This window comes from Hylobates moloch, unplaced genomic scaffold (genome assembly GCF_009828535.3).
Source record: "Hylobates moloch isolate HMO894 unplaced genomic scaffold, HMol_V3 SCAFFOLD_15, whole genome shotgun sequence".
NCBI lineage: Eukaryota > Metazoa > Chordata > Mammalia > Primates > Hylobatidae > Hylobates > Hylobates moloch.
The window spans coordinates 48,468,039-48,493,329 of NW_026652290.1; the positions used below are offsets into that span (position 1 = coordinate 48,468,039).

General features: G+C 53.8%; 1 protein-coding gene across 1 annotated transcript; it reads left to right on the forward strand.

Moving 5' to 3' along the window:
• The first annotated feature begins 451 nt into the window (after positions 1 to 451).
• Positions 452 to 20,013, forward strand: LOC116484239 (small G protein signaling modulator 2-like). The gene is given in 21 exon segments (XM_058428111.1): positions 452 to 598; positions 1,044 to 1,164; positions 1,388 to 1,580; positions 1,889 to 2,050; positions 2,356 to 2,423; positions 2,522 to 2,667; positions 2,997 to 3,131; positions 3,612 to 3,674; positions 3,677 to 3,744; positions 4,154 to 4,221; positions 4,455 to 4,615; positions 4,774 to 4,900; positions 6,815 to 6,946; positions 10,829 to 10,982; positions 11,757 to 11,821; positions 11,900 to 12,051; positions 12,510 to 12,647; positions 12,898 to 13,068; positions 14,267 to 14,390; positions 16,042 to 16,124; positions 19,573 to 20,013. Coding segments are annotated over 21 exon segments (2,919 nt in total).
• The last annotated feature ends 5,278 nt before the right edge of the window (positions 20,014 to 25,291 follow it).

Consider the following 25,291-nt stretch of genomic DNA (forward strand, 5'->3'; position numbering starts at 1 on the left):
CGTGCCTGTAGTCTCAGCTACTTGGGAGGCTGAGGTGGGAGAATCACCTGTACCACAGAGGTCGGGGCTGTATGAGCTGAGATTCCACCATTGCACTCCAGCCTGGGCATCAGACTGGGTCCCTGTCTCAAAAAAAAAAATAAAAAAAATTTGACGGACCTCAATTTCCCCATCTCCACCCACTTCTGGGGCAGCCTTGGATCCTCTCTCCAGTGCACCCTCTTCCTGTCCCTGTCAGGGAGAGGTCCTGCTGAAACCCAGCTCTTAGAGGCCAGCTGTAGAACTGTATCTGAACAAACAGGGTGAGGAGTCAGGAACTGACCTAGACCCCGCGCCTCCTGAGAGCCAGACCCCGCGTGGGCGATTTCACATCCTCCATCTCATGCGACTTCTCACGCTAGCCCTCTTCCCATTTCACAGAGGATACAACTGAGTCTCAGAGCAAGTGACCATGCCAAGCTCAGACCTCGTTCTGTCTGACTGTCTCCAGCACAACTCACTGTTTCCAGTCCATGTGGAAAAACCACCTCCTTCTCCCCGCAGTGTCCCTGCCCCCAGCCAGACACACCTGGACGTGGCGAAAGGGGCTCAGGCCAAGGTTTGTAGCCCTGGGTCCTCGTCCTGGTGGCTCTGCCACTTTGTGACTGTGATCGAGTTTCTTCCCCTCTTTGGGCCTTTCCTTCCTCACCTGTAAAGCAGTTAGCTTGGCCCAATCATGTAGAAGCTCCTCCGCCCCACACACAGACACACTCCTGTTTTTAGAGTCTGTCTGGGCACAGGGCAGCTCCCTACCATCTCCTACCAAGCCCTTCTTTTCTTCCTGCAGGGTCTGTCTGTGGAAAGTCCAGAGACTAAGCCTAACCCTAAACCATGAATGAATGGAGGGAAGCCATCCTAGCATGGGAAAGAGAAATCTCTCCCTCAGCTGCTGGGCTCATCAGTCCAGCGGCCACTGTCGGGTCCGAGCTCTGCAGTGACTTCATCAATATTTTAGCTCCTGCAGAGCCCTGTTCCTTTGCAACCGCATCCTCCGTGCCCTCCAGAAAGGCTCCGGAGTTGGGTGCTCCTCACATCCCCGTCCTGTGGGTGCTGTGCCTTGCTGTCAGGTTTGGAGCCACTCATGCCACCCTGAGCGGGGAGCTTTGGTCCTCATGACCCCCAGGGGTGAGGCTGCATGCAGGAGGCGCGTGCGCACCAGGCGAGGGAGAGGGACAGCTTGACATGTCAAAGTTCTTCGCCCCTGGGCAGGAGCCGAGGGACAGGGAGGGGAATTTTGGAAGCAAGGCCAGGGAAATACCCTGGCCTGTCCTTGGCTTGACCTTACCCCTTGCCTCACCACAGGTATGGGGAAGAGGAGCTTTTCTCCCTGTTCCCCCGTCTTTCCCAGGCTCAGATGCTGTTTCCCTTTGTGGCCTAGGTGCGGTGGAGGCTTGCCTCTTGCATCAGCTGAGACGCCATGCCACTGGCTTCCTGCGCAGTGACAAGATGGCAGCCCTGTTCACCAAGGTGGGGAAGACGTGCCCAGTGGCAGGGGAGATTTGCCACAAGGTAAAGGAGCTGCAGCAACAAGCAGAGGGCAGGTGAGCCCTGGGCCAGCCCCTTCTTCCCTCCTTTCAGCTCTTCCCACTTGGCAATTGCTACTTCCTAGGACAGCCCATCGGAAAGTTGGCATCCTGGGCCTGTTCCTTGCAGGGCCTCTGGGTGAGGGATCAGCCTGAGGGAGGGGATTGGTTCCTTGTGGGCACAAGGCTCTGTACCCTTCCTTCACCTCAACCCCAGTCAGTTCTCTGTGCTCCCATCTTGGGGTACCAAGCCCCACTCCCGATGCCAGCATTCTGGGGTTTACCTCTAGACCACTGCACTCCTGGAGCCCTCCCTGCCTTTGCAGGAAACCCTCAGGGGTCAGCCAGGAGGCCCTGCGGAGACAGCGCTCAGTCAGCGGGAAGGCCCCGGCCCTCAGCCCTCAGGCCTTGAAACACATATGGGTACGCACGGCGCTCATCGAGAAAGTTCTGGACAAGGTTGTGCAATACCTGGCAGAAAACTGCAGGTGACTGCCCCGTTCCCCAAGCAGCCCCTCCCTTGACCTGTCTCCCGACATCCCTCAGCCCCAGCCCTCAGGATTCTTGCCTGTCCGTGACAGCCTGTAGGTAACCCTCCATCTCCCCGTCCCCTTCGGTGCCCTCAAGGCGTTGGCCATACCAGGCACCTCACGAAGCCCAGTCCCTAAGGACTCACTGTTTCTTGGTGACTGAGCTGAATCTGGTCTTTGTGGGGACGTCCCTACCTGGTGAGCTTGACTGCCCTGGAATGAGTGCCGGAGCTTCGGCAGTCACACTGTCTGTCTCCTGGCAGCAAGTACTATGAGAAGGAGGCATTGCTGGCAGACCCTGTGTTTGGCCCGATCCTGGCCTCTCTTCTAGGTGAGCCTGAGAGCACAGGGGCCTGTGCCAGGCCCGCAGTGGGTACGGGGCAGGTGCTGAGGCAGCATCGTCTGAGCTGGCTGTCTCTGTCTCCACAGTGGGACCCAGTGCCTTGGAATACACTAAGCTCAAGACAGCCAATCACTACTGGACTGACCCCTCTGCTGATGAGCTGGTCCAGAGGCACCGCATCCGGAGTCTGCCTACTCGCCAGGACTCCCCTGCAAAGCGCCCAGCCCTGCGGGTATGTGCCCCCTCCCCACCCCTTGGGCTCATCTGGGCTATGCCCTTGGGCCTGTAGGGACAGGAAACCGGCCTCTCTACAGGACAGGCCTTGGAGATGCCCCAAGGTAGTGGCCACCTCAGAAGAGCCTTCTCCGCACAATAAAACTTAACAGAAATGCCAGGAGCCCATGCTGGTCCGTGGCTGGAGAGCAGAGGGTGGCTGGGAGTAAACCGGGGCAGGAAGGACCCTGGAGTCAGCTGGAGAGGGTCAGCAAGGAAGCGTGAGGGTGCTCAAGCCCTGAGGCCAGTTTCCCAAGGCTGGAGGCTGAGCCCTGGTCTTCCACACAGATCCGGAAACGGCACTCAAGCGGCAGCGCGTCGGAGGACAGGCTGGCTGCCTGCGCCCGCGAGTGTGTGGAGTCCCTGCACCAGAACTCACGGACGCGGCTGCTCTATGGCAAGAACCACGTGCTGGTGCAGCCGGTAGGAAAGCTTCATCATGCCACCCCTCCGCGAAGGTCCCGGAATGAGACGACTGGAAGCCTCTAGCCATGGCTGTTCCTTTCCTGAGGAGCTTGACCAGAGAGGGGGAAGAATGGCCCCAGCCTCTCAACTCCCTGTTTCACATGACTCACGCCCAGCCTTGAGTTGGCAGGGGACAGGAATGGCAGCCAGCAGGCGAGGGGAGTCCGCAGCGTGGGTATGGCTGGCCTGGAATGGACCTGGCATCCAGGAGGCTGGCAGGAGAGAGTCAGTGGCACCAGGCTGACCAGGGAAAGGACATGTCCAGATCTGCTGCCTGGGTCCTGTTGTCCCGTGCTTCTGCCCAGTCCCTAGTCCAGGACGCCATGACTAGCCTAGTTTGGCCTCCCCTCCTCCCAGCGGGAGCTCATTTTTCACAGGCCATCCCTGAGAGCCTCTCAGCCCTTCATCGTCTCTGTCTTCCGGTGTCTTCCGCTGTAGAAGGAGGATATGGAGGTGGTCCCTGGCTACTTCTCCCTGCACCAGTCTGCAGAGAGCCTGACTCTGAAGTGCTGAAGTGGACCCCCAACCAGCTCATGAATGGGACTCTGGGGGACTCCAAGCTGGAAAAGAGGTAGGGGCTTTGGGACTCGCTCCCAGGAGCCAGGGCAGGGAGTGGGGTTGACCTCAGGCAGAGGGATGGAGAAACCTCACTTGCTCCAGGAGGCCAACCTCACTCTTTATCTGGATGCCAAGAATAGCAGGGAGCAGCTGCCTGGAGTGATTCCCAAGCTCTCTAGGATGGAGCCAAGCCTGGCCATGAAGAGGTTTGTCTGAGCCAAGCTCTCAGCGGCTGAGACCGACAGCTGTCCATGTGCCGAGTGGGCAGCACAGATCTCAGGGGTCATGGCTGGCTGTGCACACTTCTTGGCTATGGTCATCCTATCTTGAGGGGAGTTTCGTGGGGTGGTAGGACCAGGAGACAAGGAAGGAAGGGATGGCAGGTCTTTGGACACAGTGACAGCAGTCTGGTTCCTTTCTAGCGTTTACTGGGACTATGCCCTGGTGGTGCCCTTCAGCCAGGTCGTGTGCATCCACTGCCACCAGCAAAGTAAGCCTGCCTTGTCCTCGGCTTGGGTGGGAAGGGAGAGGCTGCCTTCTGCCAGCTGTGCACTGTGCATGGGGCCTGTAACACTCCTCATCCTCCTCCCATCCCTGTTAATGGGGCTCCCAGGCCATGCTGTAGCCCAGCCATCTGCCTCCTACCCAGCCTTGGGGCGCTGGCCGGCAGGCTGTGATAGCCGATGAGAGGGCCTCAGCCCCACTCTTTGCGTTCACCCCCAGAGAGCGGTGGCACGCTTGTGCTGGTGAGCCAGGATGGCATCCAGAGGCCGCCGCTGCATTTCCCGCAGGGAGGACACCTACTGTCCTTTCTGTCCTGTCTGGAGAATGGGCTGCTGCCTCGGGGACAGCTAGAGCTCCCGCTGTGGACCCAGCAGGGGAAGGTAACTCGGGTGGGAGGCTTTGGGGGAAGGGTTGTGTGTGGGGGTTCTCTGCCCACCTCCCTTCCTTCCCCACATGGAGTTCTTAGGAGCAGCCTTGTGTGGAACCCTGGATGAGACTCTGCCCTAGACAGCCCGACCACCTACCCCTCCTTCCACAGGGGAAGGTGTTCCCCAAGCTACGGAAATGAAGCAGCATTCGCTCCGTGGATATGGAGGAGATGGGCACGGGGCGGGCCACGGACTATGTGATCCGGATCGTCTACCCCGGCCACAGGCAGGAGCACAGTGAGTGTCCGGAGCCTCATCCCTGGGGAGGAGCGGAAGATGCTCAGGGAGGCGGGGAGCGCAGCGTCACCCAGGAGGGCAGCAGGCAGGGCCCACTGACCAGGCCAGGTTAACACCAGAGGCTCATCGCCTAGCCTCTCAGCTGGACCTTTCACCCACAGGTATTGCCTTTGAAAAGGTGCATCTCTTCTACCCAGCTCCCTTCCCCACTTCTCCACCCCAGGACTCTTGGCTCAGCAGACCTAGGCGTCACTACACAAGACTCTTAGTTATCCTTTCGGACCCTGTCCAGGGGTAAAACATGGAAAAACTAGAAGTAGAAGGTGGGGAACCCTCCATTGCTCTTCACCTCCTGCTCCCCAACCCCCACAAGAGAGCCCAGGTATGGGACCAGTGCTTCTTTTTTTTTTTTTTTGAGACGAAGTCTCACTCTGTCACCCAGGCTGGAGTGCAATGGCGCGATCTCAGCTCACTGCAACCTCTGCCTCCCGGGTTCAAGCGATCCTCCTACTTCAGCCTCCTAAGTAGCTGGGATTACAGGTGCACACCCCCATCCCTGGCTAATTTTTGTATTTTTAGTAGAGACAAGGTTTCACCATATTGGCCAGGCTGGTCTCAAACTCCTGACCTTGTGATCTGCCCGCCTCAGCCTCCCAAAGTGCTAGGGTTACAGGCGTGAGCCACCGCGCCCGGCCCAGTGCTTCTTTTTGGATGGTGAATATTGTCCACTGACTGCCCTAGAGCCAGAGCCCTCCTCGAACCAACCTACTGCTGAGCATTAGCTGAAGGAGCAGGTTGCATCAGAGACAGACTCGGGGCTACCTGGGGGCTTTGGGGACTGGCAGGTAGAAAGGTGGCTTGGCCCTTGTGGGTCCTGCCCCACCCTGGACACACACCCCTGGGCCCAGGGGGGTCTCTCTGTCTATGTGCATCTACCAACACCAAAGTTCCCTTTCTGGTCAGAGTGCTGCTGCTGCCCATAGGCTTCTCTGGGCAGACTTGCTTTTCTTACAGATGAGGTCAGGGAATTTGCCAGCCCAGAGCGTTTATTGCTAACAAGACCACCTGCTCCCTAAATTTCTAACTTGTGCCAAAAAGTTGTCAACAAGTTGTCTCTGTATTAGGGACCAGACCGCACACTCAGCCACAGCACAGATAGCTCCACCAGGCTCAGAGGGCACACGGCACAGGGATGTCCCCCCCTTCCCAGATGTACCCGACAAAGAGACGCATCTTTGGCCAGAATGTGTTTACACACTTGGTGCTTAATCTCAGGCTGTTGCTTGGTTTAGCTTCTCCGGTCTCTGCCTCCCCTCTTTGATCTTTGCCATTTCCCAATCCTGCTCACTTCACTTCAAGGACCACCTCGCCAAGGCCAAGCCAGGGCACCCAGAGGCTGAAACTCCACCAAGCGACTCCAGCTGCTTGAGGACAGCTCTGGGAAAACCCTTTCCTTTTCTTGGGAGGGAAGAAGGTGGAATTTATAGTCTGAGAAAGGGGATTTGGAGTAATCTTCAGATTTGGTCCAGCCTGAGAGGAGCTAGAGAACGATCAGGACCCATCTGCCAGCTATCATGCACAACCACTGCGAGGGCGAGGACCTCCTGGGCTGCCAGCCTGTCCCAGACAGTCCCAGTCTTTCACATCCTCCCACCTCTGTTCTCTCTCTTCTGTTCTTCCTAGAGAGGCTGCCTCCGAAGAGTGAGGCTCTGCAGCTGCCCCAGCCCCTCGCCTCCTTCCACACTCCCAGGAAAATCATCCAAAGAGCTTTCTGGTCCCCTCCCTTCCCCTCTTCTGTGCCCTGCAGATTCATGATGACCCCGGCCTCCATTCCACTCACCTTAAGGAGGGAGTCCATCCTGCCCAGGGATGAGGGTCCTCATGCCTCTGCCTCTCACTGTTCTCTTTGAGCAGTCACTATTAACTACCACCACCTAGCGGCCAGCCGCGCGGCCTCTGTGGATGATGATGAGGAAGAGGAGGATAAACTGCACGTGATGCTCTCGATCTGCTCGCGGAACATCACAGCTCCCAATCCGATGAAAGGTTTTTATCCCTCCCTCTCCCTGATCCACCTCATCCCCACCCTCCCTCCTGGGCACACCTGCCACCCACCACGGGCGCGAACGGCAGTGTTGGCATTAGGGGACTTGCACCCGGGGCAGTTCCCTTCCATCGGGCAGATCAGGGAGGGCAGAAGGAGGCCAGACAGGTGCTGGCAAGAAAAGGGGCTGGCCCAGGGCAGGTGGCTCCAGGCTGCGAGGAGGGCGCTTGGTGCCTGAGGAGGAAGAGGATTTGCTAATAGGAAGGTCTGATAGTATCTGATTGCCTCCTGGGCACCCTGAATGGCTCTCTGAGCCCATTCCTACTCAGGGGGTCAGGCTGGCAAATGTCAGACAGAGGTCTCTTCCTTTCTCTCTGCTGATTGGGAAGACCAGCCTCTGGGCCTGGTGCTTCTGACTCCTGACTTAACAGAAACAGGACAGAGGTACCGGGTCCTTCCTGGGGCAGGGGCAGCTGTGGGTCAGGCGAGGGGTTGAGGGTTGCCATGCGAAGGGCCCCAGGGCTCAGTCTCCCCAGGAGGCCTGAGGGCCCCACCAGGCAGAGCCTGGTACTTTGGCATGAAATCTAGAAATAGCTGCAGCGTGGTGTCCAGGAAGGGGCCAGGCTCAGGGCCTGGCAACATGAACTCCCGCCCCAGATATGCCCCTGCTTCACTATATGGTTTTGAGCAAGTTTCTCACTATCCCAGAGCTCCGTCTCTTCACCTGTGCCAGGGATATAAGACAGATGTGTTCCTGCCCTCATGAACCTCAGGGTCCACGAATGGAGAGGCCCCCTTTGTTGGAGGTGACAGCATAGTGCCCTCAGCCTCTCAGGGTTCCTCTGCCTACCACCCATCTTTCCTAGCACAGAGCTGGCTTGGTAGAGAGGGAGCCCCACTCTTTTCAGCAAGCAATCAGCCAGGCGACCTGTAAGGGCTGGGATGGGTGCTCCAGGAAGGGGTGGGTAGGAGGAGGCTGAGGCCAGTTCTCCCAGAGACGAGGGGAGCTTCCCCATTCCCGCCCATTCCCATGCTACAAAATCAATTGCTTCTCCCTTTCCCCGCCCCTGCAGAGGAGGTCCTCAGAATATGTCACACTCCCCTTAGGCTTCCAAAGTTCTGCCGGGAAGCCCAGTTCCTTAGCCGGCCACTAAGCCAGTAACGGTTTCCCGGCAGGCAGGGCGGCCTGGTCTGTGTGAGAACACACCCAGCACACCCTCCACACAAGCTGCCAGCTGCCCTCCTACTGCCAGGCACCTGCTCTCATGCCCACCCTCCCTCCCAGCCCTTCCAATATGAGCCTGTAGGCCAGGCCTAGGTGGGAACATCCTACTTCTGATGTTTATTGCCTGCACACACCCCTGCCATCTGGTTCCTTGCAAACCTGGACTTGGGGCTGTTGCCTATTTACAGTGAACTGACTGAGCAGTGTGGGAAGGTTGAGCTCTGAGGGGACCCACGGAGCTACTTCTTCCCCCACGAACTGGTAGTCAGGCTAGAGGCTGGAGGGTCCTAGCAGAGCCCTTGGCAGACTGGGTGACAGAAAGCCTATCCCTGACTAGTCTTAGGGCTGAGGCCTCTGGGATCAGAGAAACTTCCAGACCCACTTCCAGGGGTCCAGAGGCCTCAGGGCTCATCTGTGCATCCTCTCAAAGAACTCAGGGGCTAGGCCAAGCCAGTATGGAGCTTCTGGGCCCCTAATACTTGGGAAAGGAAGGGAGGCATAAGAGCAGAATCAGCAGGCGGTTGGGGAGACGGCTGGGGAATGGGGGCCCCCACCTCCATTCCAGTCCATAATGACAACACTGTTGAATCCGTTCTGCCAGCTGTTGCTTTTCGGGCCTGCAACATGCTTGACATCTGCATGTGAATCAGTGGCGGGGTGTCCAAATTTCCTCTCCCTCCCTATTCTTCTCCCATTCCTTTTCCTGCTGCCTCCCCATAGAGCAGATGCTATTCACTCTAATTCTGCTCCAGGCCAGGCACCTTTCACTCGGAGTCTTAGGGGCTGCGGGGTTTTCCCACCCTGTTTTCTTGCTTTACACTTTCCTCATGCTCAGAGGAGAGAGTCAGAGTCAAAGCTGACCCAGCAGACCCCGCCCCGCCCGCCATCCAGCCCGTGCCCTCACCCAGTCACACCATAGCCCCAGCTGTCTGCACTGGGCTCGTTCAGAGACACAGTGTTCAAATGTGGCTGGTTCAGCTCCTTCCTGGAGGATTAAGGTGAAGAGCATTGACGCAGGAGACATGCCTTGGCTGGCCCTCCTTTCTGGGCATGAGCTTGGTTCCCTTTGCCCATCCCCGCTCTTGCCCCTGTTGCTGTCCCTGCCTGCCCGCCTGTTGCCTGCTGCCTGCCTGGCTGGGCCTCTACCCACCCCGGCTCCTCCCAGGACTGTCATCTTCACTCCTGCCTGCTGCAGGGGCCTGAGCTGGGTTCCTGCCCCACTGCACCTGCGCCCTCCCCTTCTTCCCAGAGTCTCAGGCATGGCTTGCAACACCCTCACTCCCAGAGCCACAGCCCCTCCTCACCAGTGTGTTTCCTTAATTTGCCTCCTGGTGGAGCTGAAGGGCCAGATATCTGCAAAACTCCCGGCCGTGGGTCTGGGAAGAGAGCCCCGGCCGAGGCAGGACAACCGCTGAGGAAACTGGAAGGGGCTCAGCTCAGCCCTCCTCACCAAGGCACACCCAGAGCTGGAGTCCGGCTCCCACCAAAGCCAGGCCAACGCCTGCGGCAGGCCACGGTGGGCCCTGGCCCGGGCTGAGCCAGCCGAGCAAACCGCTGCTGACAGGACTCCCTCAGCACACACGGCTCTCTGTCCCTGTTCTTCTGAACTCTTCTCCACTCTCTCCCTCCCTCCTGGCATCACTCCCCAGTGCTTCCACTTCCTCTCTCACTTTGCTTCATCTCTGTGGCTCACTGGACCTGCCAGAGTCCCCCTTAAGCAGTGCCCTGCCCCACTTGAGCCGTGGAAGCTCTCGAGGTTCTTGAGTTCTGATTCAGATCGCCTGGGCTGGCTGAGCAGGCCCTGTCTGCTGGCGGCATAGCTGTGTCCAAGGAGTCATCTTCTGAGGCTGCAACTGGGCCTGTTCTTCTCTGTCACATTGGATGGTGGGCCTTTGTGCCCAGCCACCACCCCCGCCCCCGCAGTGGCCTCATAGCCCTGGGACCTGTGGCTTCCGTCCAGCTCCCTAGTGTTTTCGGGAGGCCACCATGCAAAGTGCTGTCAGGCTAGGCAGGGATGGAACAGAGCTCAGAAAGGGGCCGTGGGAGCTGACAGCAGGGGTGCCTGGCCTGGGCACGGGGTACTGCTCATCCGTAGCCACTGGCCACCAGATCTAGACTCCCCCAGAAGAGCCAGGCCTACGGGCAGGTGACTCAGATTCCTCGGGGGCTTTGAACAGTGGGGACTCCCTGGAGGGGAGGGTTCAGAGTTGGAAGTATTCTAAACACCTCCTTGAGCATCTCAGAGTTTGCCAAGAGGACCAAGCTGAATCCACGAAGGCTGAGCTAGCTGGTGGCACTTTGAGGAGCTCAGGTCTTTGTTCCTTCTCTTTCTTTCCCTTCCCTCTAGAAAAGCAAGTGCTTGCTGGTCACAGGATAGAGCTAGGCACAATCATCCAAGACTCAGTCCAAGCATTTTACCATAGGCAGAACGACCCCTTGCTGCCCCTCTCTAGGCTTGCTGGAGGCTAGGAAGTGTCAGGCGCCCTCTCTCCCTACCGTTTCCATCTCTGGGCTCTGGACCAGGCAGGCCCCACCTCTGTGACTTTCCACCCATGGGTGACTTGATGCTGCAGCTCTGGGCACAGAGGTGGGCATGCTGCAGGGTGCCTGGGAGAGAAGGTGTCTCGGGCCCTGACCATGCCACCCTTCCTGCCTGCAGATGCTGGTGACATGATCGAGATGCAGGGCTTTGGGCCCAGCCTGCCAGCTTGGCACCTGGAGCCCCTGTGCAATCAGGGCTCCTCCTGCCTGTCCTACTCCTTCAGCAGCTCCCCACGTGCAACCCCCAGCCACTGTAGCTGCATCCCCGACTGGTGAGTGGGCAGCACTCGGCCCCAGCTTTCCGTTAGTGTGTCCAGCCACATGTGTGTCCATCTGTCCTTAAAGGCCGTGTCACTTGCATGACAGGGTGGCCTCTAGAGTGGGACAGATCTGGGTTCAAATTTCACTTTTGCTACCCACGTGACTTGCAAGTTATGGAATTACCGTGAGCCTCTACGTTTCTGAACCTCAGTTTCCTCTTCTGTAAAATGGGGATGATGCCACTTGCTGCCTATGTACTTGTGAGGACAGAATGAGAGAGAACCCAAGTGAATGTCCAGAGTTGTGCCGGCACATCATCGGCTCAGTCCCTGAGAGCTCCCCTTCCCGATGTGCACACAGACCCTGCTGACAGGCTGTCCACCTGAGGACACTCAGCAGCCACCTGCCGTGTGCCAGGGCAGTGAGTGAATGGCTTTTATGGGAGGTGTTCTCTTTTACCTTTACTTCGTTTTTCATTTATTAATCCTGATGACCCTCCGGTGCCTCTCTCCATTTTTCACATGAGGAAATGAAGATTCACACAGGTGAAGTTCAATGACCAAGATCCCTGGGTGGTTGGAGGCCAGGCGGGGGCCCCACAGCAGCTCTGTCCAGGTGGCAGTCAGGGACAGGGTGCCCACTGACAGCTGCTGGGCTGCGGTTCTTCCTCCTTGCACCCTTCCCAGTGCCTTACCTGCCCCCTAGGACAGAGCCTCCTCCCTTCTCTCTCTCCTCCCACCAGAGGGGCTGCAGCCCCTCCCTGCTGAGCCTGGTTGTTCCCACAGGTTGCCGCTCAGGCTACTGTGTGAGAGCATGAAGAGGCAGATCGTGTCCCGGGCCTTCTACAGCTGTGAGTGTGGGGCGCGCCGGGCTGTGGCGGGCTGGGGGTGGGCGGCCCTGGGTCCCAGCCCCCTGCTGCCCACTGCAGGGCTGGCACACTGCTGCCACCTGTCCACGGTGGGGACCCACCTGTCAGCGCTGGTGCACCATAGCATTATCCGACCTGACTGGCCCCCAGGGGCCTCCGCGGGTCTCACCAAGGACGTGTGGAACAAGTATCAGAAGGACAAAAAGATGCCAGCCCTGGGGTTCCAGGGCCACAGGTCGAGGGGCTGGGGCGGGCAGGAGTGAGGGCTTCAGGGTAAAATGTGGCAGTGGGTGTGGTTGACAGGCCAGGGCCGATGCCACGGAGTGACCAGGGTCCTGGCAGAATTTCTTGCAGCTGGGCTTGGGGCTGACACGGGAAGGGGGCTAGACTGGGAAGCCGTCCTGCCTCCACATCGCCCTGTGACCATGGACAAAGCTTTGCCTCTCTCCGGGCGCCATTTTCTGCTCCTTAAGGAAGGAGAGCAGAACGAGATCTCATCCCACTGTGAGCTGGGGCACGGGAGGACGTGGCCACCCCAAAGCAGGCTTTGCCTGGGTTTCAGCAGTCACTAGAGGCCCCGCCCCAGCCCGTTCTCCGTGGGATGGGGCTCACCCCGCTGGACCACAGTGACTGTGGAGGCTGCACAGTCTTGACTCCCCGGGTCCCTCAGAACTTCAAAGAGCTGGAGCTGCTGCGGCAAGTTTACTACGGAGGCGTAGAGCACGAGGTCCGCAAGGACGTCTGGCCCGTTCTGCTTGGCCACTACAAGTTCGGCATGAGCAAGAAGGAGATGGAGCAGGTGAGGGGAGCCTGTTCCCATGGGGCTGGTGAGATGGGGAGCTGGGCCAGGGGACGCCAAGGAGGGGACTTTGGAAGCCTCAGCCCCTTCCCAGCTGGAAAGAAGCATGGCGGGGCAGCTCAACCGTCCTTACCCTGAGGCCCATCTTGAGTCTGAGACCCAGGACCCAAGGTCCAGTGCAGGCCCAGCTCCCGAAGGGGAGGGCCTGGTGCACGCTTCCCCCATGGTCGTGGTGTGGTCTGAGTACAGGTGGACGCAGGTGGCAGCGAGGTACCAGCAGGTGTTGGCAGAGTGGAAGGCCTTCGAGGTGGTGGTGAGGCAGCGGGAGCGGGAGGCCCGCCCAGCCACACGCATCAAGTTCTCCTCAGGCAGCAGCATCGACAGCCATGTGCAGCGCCTCATCCACCGAGACTCCACCATCAGCAACGATGTGAGCCAGATGGGGCCTGGAGGGTTGGGGGTCTCGGGGGCCACCCGCATTTTATGCACAGTGGTCCTGAGCACCAGCCTGACCTCTGGGAACTGGTGGGGCCCTGCAAGAAAGGCCTAATGTGCCTGTGTCTCATTTTCTCCAACTGGAAATGGCTAACTGTGCCTCTGCCGCCTACTTCTCTGGGTATTGTAGGAATAAAGTGAGAGAGTGCATTGTGCTCAGTTTTAGCCAACTATAGGGAAAGATGGACTTACTGGGATTTAGGGAAGCCCTCCTCCTTGTAGAAAGACCTCAAAGCTAGCAACAGGCCCCACTGGGTTCTAGTCCCAGATCCACTACTGACAAGATGAATGTCTCTGGGCAAGAACTTCCCATCTCTGGGTCTCAGTTTCCCCTCTCCACCCATATCCTCTGACTGCAGATGCTTCCTGAGAGCTGTGGGCCTGAGAATAGGGGAGCCCGTAGAGCAGCCCCATTGGTGTTGACTGGCGAGATCCTTCCTCCCCACACTGTTGCCTGTCACTGTACAGAACTGACTATGCCAGGCTCGTTCACAGCATGGGAGGGTAGCTCTTTCTGGCATCACTCCTGCCTTTCAAACAGTAAGTTCTAAACTGTGACTGCCTGGCCCAACCAGCACTGGTAAGTTTCATTTTTAAGGACACTTTTATTAATTTTTTTCTTTAAAACTGCCTCTTTAGGTGATGTGTATTCTTGTTGCTTTACTAAATCCTTACTAACATTAACAGAAAATGTAAGTTGAAGCAAGTTAAATATAACTGGCTGGGTGTGATGGCTCATGCCTGTAATTCCAACACTTTGGGAGGCAGAGGTGGGAGGATTGCTTCAGTTCAAGAGTTCGAGACCAGCCTGGGCAACATGGCGAAACCCTGTCTTTACAAAAATGCAAAACTTTGCTGCATGTATTGGGGTGCACCTGTAGTCCCAGCTACTTGGGAGGCTGAGGTGGGGGGACCACCTGAGCCATGGAGGTTGAGGCTGCAGTGAGCCGTGATCCCACCACTGCACTCTAGCCTGGGCCATAGAGTGAGACCCTGCCTCAGAACTAAAAAAAAAAAAAAAAAGAAATAGAACAAACAAGGCACATTGTCATTTCCCACATGCTTTGTTCTTAATTCCCTATCCAGGGACACATTCTCCCTCTCTCTGGCTTTGGGTTTTGTAAAAATCTCAGTCTGTGCCAGTGCCGCTGCTGAGCTCATGGACAGCAGCAGTCTTCCTCGCTGGTGTATTCGATTGCCACAGAACTGTGGCCTTACCCAGCACTTCCCCCCAACTAGAATGGGTACTTCCTGCAGGTAGGCACTCTAGTCCTCCCATCCAAGTACTAACCAGGCTCAACCCTGCTTAGCTTCTGAGAGCAGGGGAGATCAGGCCTGTTCCGGGTGGTATGGCCCAGGAATTTTGATTCTGTTTTATTCGTTGCTGTTCTGTTGATTCTCTTTTGTTCCTCCTCCTAGTGCTGAGAACACTACTTGTACATAATAAGCATTCAATAAATATTTGTTGAATGAATGAATTATTGAATGAATTAATCCCAGAAATGCAGGACTGGTTCTACATTAGAAAATTATTCAAGGTCATTCTCTGTTGTTGTAACACATTAAGAGAGGAAAATTTTGTGCTCTAAATCATTTGATAAAATACATACTGATTTCTGTTTCCAAAAACTCTTAGTGGCCGGGCGAGGTGGCTCACATCTATAATCCCAGAACTTTGGGAGGATGAGGTGGGCGGATCACTTGAGGTCAGGAGTTCGAGACCAGCCTGGCCAGCATGGTGAAACCCCATCTCTACTGAAAATACAAAAATTAGCCAGGTGCGGTGGCACATGCCTGTAGTCCCAACTACCTCGGAGGCTGAGGCAGGAAAATGGCTTGAACCCAGGAGGCGGAGGTTGCAGTGAGCCAAGATCACGCCATTGCACTCCAGCCTGGGTAACAGAGCGAGACTCCATCTCAAGAGAAAACTCTTAGTGAGTTTAGGAATTCAAGGAAAACCCTCAAACTAAATAGATAATCTAGCTACCAGAAGCCTTCAGTAAACCTTAACACTCCATGATGAAACATTAGAAACATTCCTACTAAAAGACAGGCCAAGAATGCCTGCAATCTTCGTGACTAGTCCAAGAGGTCAAAAAGAAGAAATGAGCGCTAATTAAAAAAAAACAAACAAAAAAAACCAAAAACTACTGATGCAGAGGCTGGCAGCAAGGACTGAAGGACTGTACAGTACCTGCCCGGAGCATGTGGATGGCCACACCCCTGTGAAGCCTGCCCAGCTGGCTGGGGGACGCTCCGGTGTGTGAGTGGCAGGATGCAGGGTACTTCCTCTGCCAGGGAGTTGTATTGGGGAGATCCTCCCCGACTCACACTTTGGCAGTTGGGGCTTTGGAATGTGACTTAGCTTCTGTCAAAGGGTCAATCCACCCTTTGATATATGATGCAAAGGTGAACATATGATGCAAAGGTGAGAGAACAGCCCAAATTAGGACTTTTATGACAGCTGTGGAGGTGGACAGCGACAGTGGTGGGCCCTGGCCAGACTTTTCATGCTCAAAGGTGGTGGTTCTTCCTACTTCTTGTCCCTCCAGGGCTTCCTTTGCCTGTTTGCTGAACCTGCTTCTTTTAATTTTTTTGTAACTTTTCTAAATTTTTAATTGTTTTAATTAAAACAAATTTTGAAAACTGTCTGAACCTGCTTTTGAACCCTGCTATGGTTTGAATGTTTGTCCCCTGCCAAACTAATTTTGAAACTTAATCTCCAAAGTGGCAATATTGAGGTGGGGCTTTAAGCAGTGACTGGATCATGAGAGCTCTGACCTCACGAGTGGACTAATGGATTAATGAGTTGTCATGGGAGTGGCATCAGTGGCTTTATAAGAGGAAGAATTCAGACCTGAGCTAGCATGGTCAGCCCCTTCACCATGTGATGTCTTACACTGCCTAGGGGCTCTGCAGAGAGTCCCCACCAACAAGAAGGCTCTCACCAGATACAGCTCCTCAACCTTGTACTTCTCAGCTTCCATAACTGTAAGAAATAAATGCCTTTTCTTTATAAATTACTCAGTTTTAGATATTCTGTTATAAACAATAGAAAACGAACTAAGACAAACTCTCATGTGTCTACTCCCATGCCACTCCAATAAACTCCTTTTATGCTTAAGAGAGACAGAGTCGGCCAGGCGCGGTAGCTCATGCCTGTAATTCCAGCACTTTGGGAGGCCAAGGCGGGTGGATCACGAGGTCAGGATATCGAGACCATCCTGGCTAACACGGTGAAACCCCATCTTTACTAAAAATACAAAAAAATTAGCTGGGCTTCAGCTCAGGAGGCTGAAGCAGGAGAATGGCATGGACCGGGAAGGCGAAGCTTGCGGTGAGCTGAGATCGTGCCACTGCACTCTAGCCTGGGCGACAGAACCAGACTCTGTCTCAAAAAAAAAAGAGAGCCAGAGTTTATTTCTGTTGCTTGCAACCAAGAAATTTGGCTGGTGCACTGAAGTTTCCATACATAATAGCAATTTAAAGACTCTTTCCAAGCCAGGCAATGCCTAGCCTTGTGTAGTCCTTGTGGTAATCCATTCATTCATTCATTTGTTCAACCAATTCTGCTCCAGAGACTAAGAATACAACAATTGGGGCTGGGTGTGGTGGCTCACACCTACAATCCTAGCACTTTGGGAGGCCAAGGCAGGTAGATCACCTGAGGTCAGGAGTTTGAGACCAAAACGGCCAACATGGTGAAACCCCATCTCTACTAAAAATACAAAAAATTAACTGGGGGTGGTGGCAGACACCTGTAATCCCAGCTACTCGTGAGACTAAGGCAGGAGAATCACTTGAACCCAGGAGGCAGAGGTTGCAGTGAGCCGAGATCGCACCACTGCACTCCAGCCTGGGCAACAAGAGCGAAACTCCACCTCAGAAAAAAAAAAAAAAGAGGGCCGGGGCTGGGCGCAGTGGCTCACGCCTGTAATCCCAGCACTTTGGGAGGCCGAGGCAGGAGGATCACGAGGTCAGCAGATCGAGACCAGCCTGACCAACATGGCAAAACCCCGTCTCTACTAAAAATACAAAAATTATCTGGGCATGGTGGCGCGCACCTCTAGTCCCAGCTACTCGGGAGGCTGAGGCAGGAGAATCGCTTGAACCCGGGAGGCAGAGGTTGCAGTGAGCCGAAATCACGCCACTGCACTCCAGCCTGGGCAACAGAGTGAGACTCCATCTCAAAAGAAAAAAAAAGAATTCAAAAATCGTAAAGTTAAAGTGTGCTTCTAGTTTAGTTGACAGGACATCTGTCCTTCAAGGAAGGCTAGACTCTATACCCTGAGTCCTAACTGAAATCAATCCAGCAGTCAAAACATGGGACCAACGATCACAGCAGTAAGATAGGAAGAGCACCTTTGTACATTTAGCCCACGTTGAGATAAACCGCTGACAGAGCTGAAGGAAGCTCACAGTTCTGTGTTCCATCCTTTGGCATTTAAAAAGAAAAGTGATAAGAAAATTTGGTCAGTCGCAGTGGCTCATGCCTGTAATCCCAACACTTTGAGAGACCGAGGCAGACAGATCACGAGGTCAGGAGTTCGAGACCAGCCTGGCCAACATGGTGAAACCCTGTCTCTACTAAAAATACAAAAATTAGCCAGGCATGGTGGCCCATGCCTATAATCCCAGCTACTCGGGAGGCTGAGGCAGGAGAATTGCTTGAACACGGGAGGGGGAGGTTGCAGCGAGTGGAGATCATGCCACTGCACTCCAGCCTGAGAGACAGGGCAAAACTCTGTCTCAAAAAAAAAAAAAAAGAGAGAGAAAGAAAAGAAAAAAAAAAGAAAATTCAGGCCAGGCCAGGCCTGGTGGCTCACACCTGTAATCCCAACACTTTGGGAGGCTGAAGCAAGAGGGTGCCTTAGCCCAGGAATTTGAGACCAGCCTGAGCAACATAGTGAGACCCTGTCTCTATAAAAAACATTTTTTTTGGCCGGGCGCGGTGGCTCACGCCTGTAATCCCAGCACTTTAGGAGGCCGAGGCAGGTGGATCACGAGGTCAGGAGATGGAGACCATCCTGGCTAACACGGTGAAACCCCGTCTCTACTAAAAAATACAAAAAATTAACCGGGCATGGTGGTGGGCGCCTGTAGTCCCAGCTACTCGGGAGGCTGAGGCGGGAGGATGGCGTGAACCCGGGAGGCGGAGCTTACAGTAAGCCGAGATCGTGCCACTGCACTCCAGACTGGGAAAGAGCTAGACTCCGTCTCAAAAAGAAAAAAAAAAAAAAATTAATTGCCAGGTATGCTGGCATGCAACTGTAGTCCTAGCTACTCGGGAGGCTGAGGTAAGAAGATCGCTTGAGCCCAAGAGTTCAAGGCTGCAGTGATAGTGCCTCTCACTCTACCCTGGGTGACAATGAGATCCTGTCTCAAAAAGAAAGAAAAAGGGGGAAGGGAAAGGAAGGGAAGGGGAGGGGAGGGGAGGGGGAAAAAAAAAGAAAGAAAAGAGAGAGAAGTTCAAAGACCAAAGGGTCAGGATCCCAAAATAGTTTTTATGTTTTATTTATTTACTTATTTATTTTTGAGACAGTCTGGCTGGCTCTGTCGCCCAGGCTGGAGTGCAGTGGTGCGATCGCGGCTCACTGTAGCCTCCAACCCGGGCTCAGGTGGCCCTCCCACCTCAGCCTCCCGAGTAGCTGGGATCACAGGCGCGTGCCACCATGTCCAGCTAAGTTTTTAATTATTTGTAGAGATGAGGTCTCTACATGCTGCCCAGGCTGGTCTCGAGCTCCTGGACTTAAGCCATCCACCCGCTTGGGTCACCCAAAGTGCTGGGATTCCAGAAGTGAGCCACCGCGCCTAATCGGGTGTTTTGTTTGTTTGTTTGTTTGTTGACGGGGTCTCGCTGCTGCCCAGGCTGGAGTGCCAGCGGCTGTTCACAGGTGCAGTCCTGGAGCAGTGCATCAGCTCCTGGGCTCTAGCGATCCTCCGGAGTAGCTGTAGCTGGGACTCCAGGAGCGCCACCGCGCCGGGCTCAGAATGGGTTTTTATATTGAGTGTTATGCTGCCACCTAGAGGATGTATATAGTACTGAACTGTGTGCGCAGAAATTGAGCCTCAAACTGGAGGCTGCTTTTAACAGAATAAAGCAGAATTCCTTGGAGTTTTGAACAAAAACGTTCAGATGTTTTATGCTAGCAATTAACACTTTGGGTAATGGACTCATTTTAAGATGTGATGAAACAATAGACACTCTAAGAAATGCACATGCCACACGTTTCCAGGGATCCTGAGACCACCGAAGACCACACTAAAGCCTAATCCCAGTTAAAACCTGTTTTACATGGGAATTAATAACTAAAAGCTCAGAATACAAATTCAAGGATAGGTTTAACATTGATCTATTTGCAAACTAGAGCCTACATTTTCCACTTGACGGTGAAGTGTTCGCCAGACACGGGAAAGTGGAGGGGCTTTCCGCACCTAGCCAGCAAGGGGCGCCCTGGGACCAGAAGGACCGGCGCCGGGAGCCGGGGGCCGGGACGTCTGCGGACTGCGGATCCCGCCGCCCAGGGCTCGGCCCTCACTAGCCGGCTCCGCCACGGCCAGCTCCAGTCGAAGAGGCTGTTTCCGGGTCCCGCCAAGCCCCGTCCCTTTCTCGCGTCGTCTGCAAGATGAAGCTCCTTGGCCGGGAAAACAAAATAGCCATAGGTGTGGGGCCCGGGACGGGTGGCATGGAGGGGCCACAGCTGCGTGCCGCGTCCGGGCGAGGTCCCCGCCTTCCGCGGATGTCCTGGCCTCCACGCCGTGGCCCTGTCCAGGTCTTGGGTCCTCGCCAGGGCCGGAGGTGGACCCGCTTTTCCCCCAGGCCTGGGGAAACCCGCACAGCCACCAAGCCCTGTGTCTCCTCCGAGGGCTGGGAGTTTGAGAGCCCCAGAGGCCAAAGGGCCAGCGCGGCTGCAAAAGCTAGGCCCGATCCTACCCTCTTACTAAAGAGACTTTGGGTCGGGCGCCCGGCTCACGCCTGTAGTCCCAGCTACTCCGGAGGCCGAGGCGGGCGGATCGCTTGAGACCAGGAGTTCGAGACCAGCCTGGGCAATAATGGCGAGACCAAAACATACAGAAATTAGCCAGTCTCATAACTCGGTCTCAAAATAAATTTTAAAACATGGATGCTGTGGGGGGGAAAAAAAAAGAAAAAGAAAGTGGAGAGGAATCCAGAGCAGAGCGTCAGTCAGGCCAAACCAAGTCATCCTTAATGCCCAGCACAATGCTGGAGGTCCTTTCTGCTTATTCTGGAGCGGGGCCAGCCCTGGAGTTGGATAGGCTCTGCTGGAACACAGGCTACAGTGCTCATCAGGCATTCAGCCTTGGATCTCAGCCATAGTTTCCCCACGTATACAATGGGTAAAAGGTACTTACCTCATGGGTTTGGGGTGAGGGTTAAACGAGATCATGAATGTAAACGGTAAGTTCGGAGCCTGTTACACAATAAACATTTAATGAATGTCAACTGTGCGTTTCTTTTAACTAGGTTTCTTGGTCAGGAGTTGATAGAACTTACACAAAAACCTTGGCTTTGCAGTGTTTCTATTAAAATTGAGTGAGAGGATCGGGCGCGATGGCTCATGCCTGTAATCCCAGCACTATGGGAGGCCAACGCGGTGAAACACTTGAGGTCAGGAGTTTGAGACCAGCCCGGCCAACGTGGTGAAACCCCGTCTTTACTAAAAATACAAAAATTAGCGGGGTGTGGTGGCACCGCCTGGAATCCCAGCTACTCGAGGCTGAGGCGGGAGAATCGCTTGAACCTGGGAGGTCGAGGCTGCAATGAACCGAGATTGTGCCACTGCACTCCGCCCGGGTGAGTGGAGTTTTTGTTTTGTTGTGGTGTGGTTTGGTTTTGCTTGTTTTGAGACAGAGAGACTCTGTCTCAAAAAAAAAAAAAAAGCAAGATAAAGCAGGGCCCAAAATCTTCCCCATCTGAAATATACTAAAGTTAACAAAATATAGGGGGAAATGGCCAAAAATTCTGTGGCAACCAAAGAAGGGGATGTAATCTTATGCAATAAACTTCAAAGATTGGTAGCCAAGGAAGAAAGGAGATTCTGGTAAGGATTAACATGGCTCCGCTTCAGGGTCCCAACTCCAGCCCAACCACCAGATGAAGCTGGAGAAAGAGGTGACAGGAAGTGTGTAGGCAGATGTGAGCTCTTTAGAGCTGTCCAGGAACACACCGTTTCTTCTTTTTCCAGGCTCGGGGTAGGATGACATTTCCCTGCTTCCTTTAAGTTTCACCTCTGAAGTTACTTTGAAGTTAGCATAGCTGTGTGGCTTGCTTTGGTAACTGGCAGTGACCTCTGAGACCTAGTACATGCTGTGATATGTCCCCTTCCCAGTGATGTGGTAGCAGGGGAAGCACATGTGGTGGATATGTAGTCACCGTCAACCGTGACCTGGAACGCCACAATGAGAAAGACCCTTGTAGACTTGGTGAGAAATACACTCTGTTGTCTTAAGTGACTAAGATAGCAGAGTTTTTCATTACTGCAGGATAACCTAGCCTATCCCTACTGATATACCAGCCCTGGGGAAAGGACAAATTCAGCTCTTAAGAGTAACAGCCTTAGCAAAGGACTTTAATAGACAATTCTCCAAGGATTATAAATGGCCAATAAATGCATGAAAAGATACTCAACATCACCAACGATGAAGAAAAAGCAAATTAAAATGACAATGAGAAACCACTTCTAATATTCATTAGGATGGCTATTATTTAAAAAAAAACAGAAATAACAAATGTTGGTGAGAAAATAAGTGTTGGTGGAAAAATCAGAACCCTTGTGCATCATTGGTGGGAATACACTGTTGGTGCAACCACTATGGAAAACAGTTTGGCAGTTTCTCAAAAACCTAAACATAGAATTACCATATGATCCAGCAATTCCACTTCTGGCTATATAAAAGCAGGAATTAAAAGCAGAGGGCTGGCCGGGCGCGGTGGCTCAAGCCTGTAATCCCAGCACTTTGGGAGGCCGAGGCGGGCGGATCACGAGGTCAGGAGATCGAGACCACGGTGAAACCCCGTCTCTACTAAAAATACAAAAAAAATTAGCCAGGCGCGGTGGCGGGCGCCTGTAGTCCCAGCTACTCAGGAGGCTGAGGCAGGAGAATGGCGACAGAGCGAGACTCCGTCTCAAAAAAAAAAAAAAAAAAAAAAGCAGAGGGCTGAGCATCGTAGCTCATGCCTGTAATTCCAGCACTTTGAGAGGCCAAAGTGGGAGGATCACTTGAGGCCAAGAGGTCAAGACCACCCTGGGCAATATAGGGAGACCCTATCTCTACAAAAAATAAAAGATAGCTAGGCATGGCTGAGGTATTGCTCCTCACATTTGAGGGCGTTAGCTGCAGGGGTCTGTCCACAGACCATGACCCAAATGACGGATGAATAAAACGTCCACTGACACACAGATACTCTGTTTTGCCAGTCCAGCTGAGCGTCCGACCACCTGCATACCAAGAGAGGTTTGTCACTGCAGCCTGCCCTGAGCAGCTCACACTCCAGGCATTTATCTGGTATACAATTAACAACAGAAGCTTTCAGTAAACGCACTTGGGGATAATTAACACAGTTAAGAGAGTAGTTCTAGGAATGATTAAAGCTCAGGTACTGAGGTCTAAGGTAAATACCATTAGGGGTCAATATCCCTAGTCAACCTCCCCCCAAGAGGGCCATCTGGCTCAAAGGTTAGTTAATGGCACTAGGGTAAACAGACTTAACTGGGGAAGCATCTATTGTCCCTATTATTTACCCTGTGACCTAATGCTCTAAGGTAAGAACTGGCTGCCTTCAGCCTGTTCAATTATTACAAGCTATGTAACCTTTTGGCCTTTCAAAAGGTTTGTGACTATTCCCTATAACTTTCCCTAATATTTCCCTTTAATATTTCTGCCACCATCCTGAGTGAATCCCAACACATGGCGGTGTGCTTGTAGTCCCAGCTGCTCAGGAGGCTGAAGTGGGAAGACCCTTGAGCCCAGAAGTTTGAGATTACAGTGAGCTATGATCTCACCACTGTACTCCAGCTTGAGTGAGACTCTGTCTCTAAAAAACAAAACAAAGGCCAGGTGCGGTGGCTCACACCTGTAATCCCAGCACTTTGGGAGGCTAAGGGTGGATCACAAGGTCAGGAGTTCAAGACCAGCCTGGCCAAGATGGTGAAACCCCATCTCTACTAAAAATGCAAAAATTAGCTGGGCACAGTGTGGCAGGCACCTGTAATGCCAGCTACTGGGGAGGCTGAGGCAGAAGAATTGCTTGAACTTGGGGGGCGGAGGTTGCAGTGAGCCAAGATCATGCCACCGCACTCCAGCCTGGGTGGCAAAGTGAGATTCCGTCTCAAAGAAGAAAAGAAGAATTAAAAAATGTTTTTTAATTAATTAAAAAATATATAGACACCAGGAACAGTGGCTCATGCTTGTAAATCCCAGCACTTTGGGAGGCTGAGGTGGGAGGATTATTGCCTGAGGCCAGGAATTTGAGATCAGCCTGGGCAACATAGTGAGATCCCATCTCTGTGAAGAAGAAGAAGAAGAAGAGGAAGAGGAAGAAGAAAGGAAGAAGGAAGAAGAAAGTAGGCCAGGTGTGGTAGCTCATGCCTGTAATCCTAGCACTTTGGGAGGCCAAAGCAGGTGGATCACCTGAGGTCAGGCATTCAGGACCAGCCTGGCCAACATGGTGAAACTCTGTCTCTACTAAAAATACAAAAATTAGCAAGGTGTGGTGGTGGGCACCTGTAATCCCAGCCACTTGGGAGACTGAAGCAGGAGAATTGCTTGAACCTGGGAGACGGCGGTTGCAGTGAGCTGAGATTGTGCCAGGGTGATGGAGTGAGACTCTGTCTCAAAAAAAAAAAAAAAAAAAGGCTGGGCGAGGTGGCTCACGCCCGTAATCCCAGCACTTTGGGAGGCTGAGACAGGCAGATCACTTGAGGTCAGGAGCTCAAGACCAACCTGGCCAACATGGTGAAACCTCTTCTCTACTAAGAATACAAAAAAGTCAGCCAGGTGTGGTGGTGTGCACCTGTAATCCCAGCTACTTGGGAGGCTGAGGCAGGAGATCGCTTGAACCAGGGAAGCTGAGGTTGCAGTGAGCCGAGATGATGCCACTGCACTCCAGCCTGGGTGACAGAGCAAGACTTCATCTCAAAAAAAAAAAAAAAAAGAAAAAAAAAGGAGAATCGAAAGTAAGGTCTTGAAGAGATATTTGTACCTCTATGGTCATAGCAGTATTAACTTTGACCCAATAGCTAAAACACAAAAGCAACATGTGTCTTTCAGCAGGTGAATGGATAAACAAAATGTGGTATATACGTAAAATTGAATATTATTCAGCCTTAAAAAAGGAATAAAAGGCTGGGTGCAGGGGCTCACGCCTGTAATCCAAACTTTGGGAGGCTGAGGTGGGTGGATCACCTGAGGTTAGGAGTTCGAGACCAGCCTGGCCAAAATGGTGAAACTTCATCTCTACCAAAAATACTAAAATTAGCCGGGCATGGTGGCACTTGCCTGTAATCCCAGCTACTGGGGAGGCTAAGGCAGGAGAATTGCTTGAATTCAGGAGCCGGAGGTTGCAGTGAGCTAAGATGGCACCACTGCACTCCAGCCTGGGCAACAGAGTGAGACTCCATCTCAGAAAAAAAAAAAAATATTATTTCCAAAGAAACAAGATCCTGGGTCCATTTCTCAGCCCGCACCTGATGTTGACTCACAATACACAGCCTGGTTTGCTATAAGCCTGCTTCATTTAATTGTCACCTTAAATTCACACCACCCTCAAGTCCTGGAATAACTCTGTGCTGACCTTTGTGTGCTTAGCCATCCCCATATCACTCAATGTGCAGTCCCTCTCACGGCACTGAGTCAATAGTCAGACGTGGTGTGACTGCAGGATCATCCTTGGTGGCTTAGGCTGACTCGGGCATAGCAGTGTGCTCTGAGACCTCACCGCATATAGGCTTTGCCCCCAATAAACTCTATATAATATTCATATTATGTGGTCTGGGTGTGTGTGGCTTTGCAATGTTTTCTCGTGACAGTGCCCTCAACCTCTTTCCCAGGATTTCCTCCTCTACCTCCTCAAGTCCCACTGCTCTGCAAAGACCAAAAGCTGCAGAGTCCCAGCTCCCTCCTTCACACCCCACGAC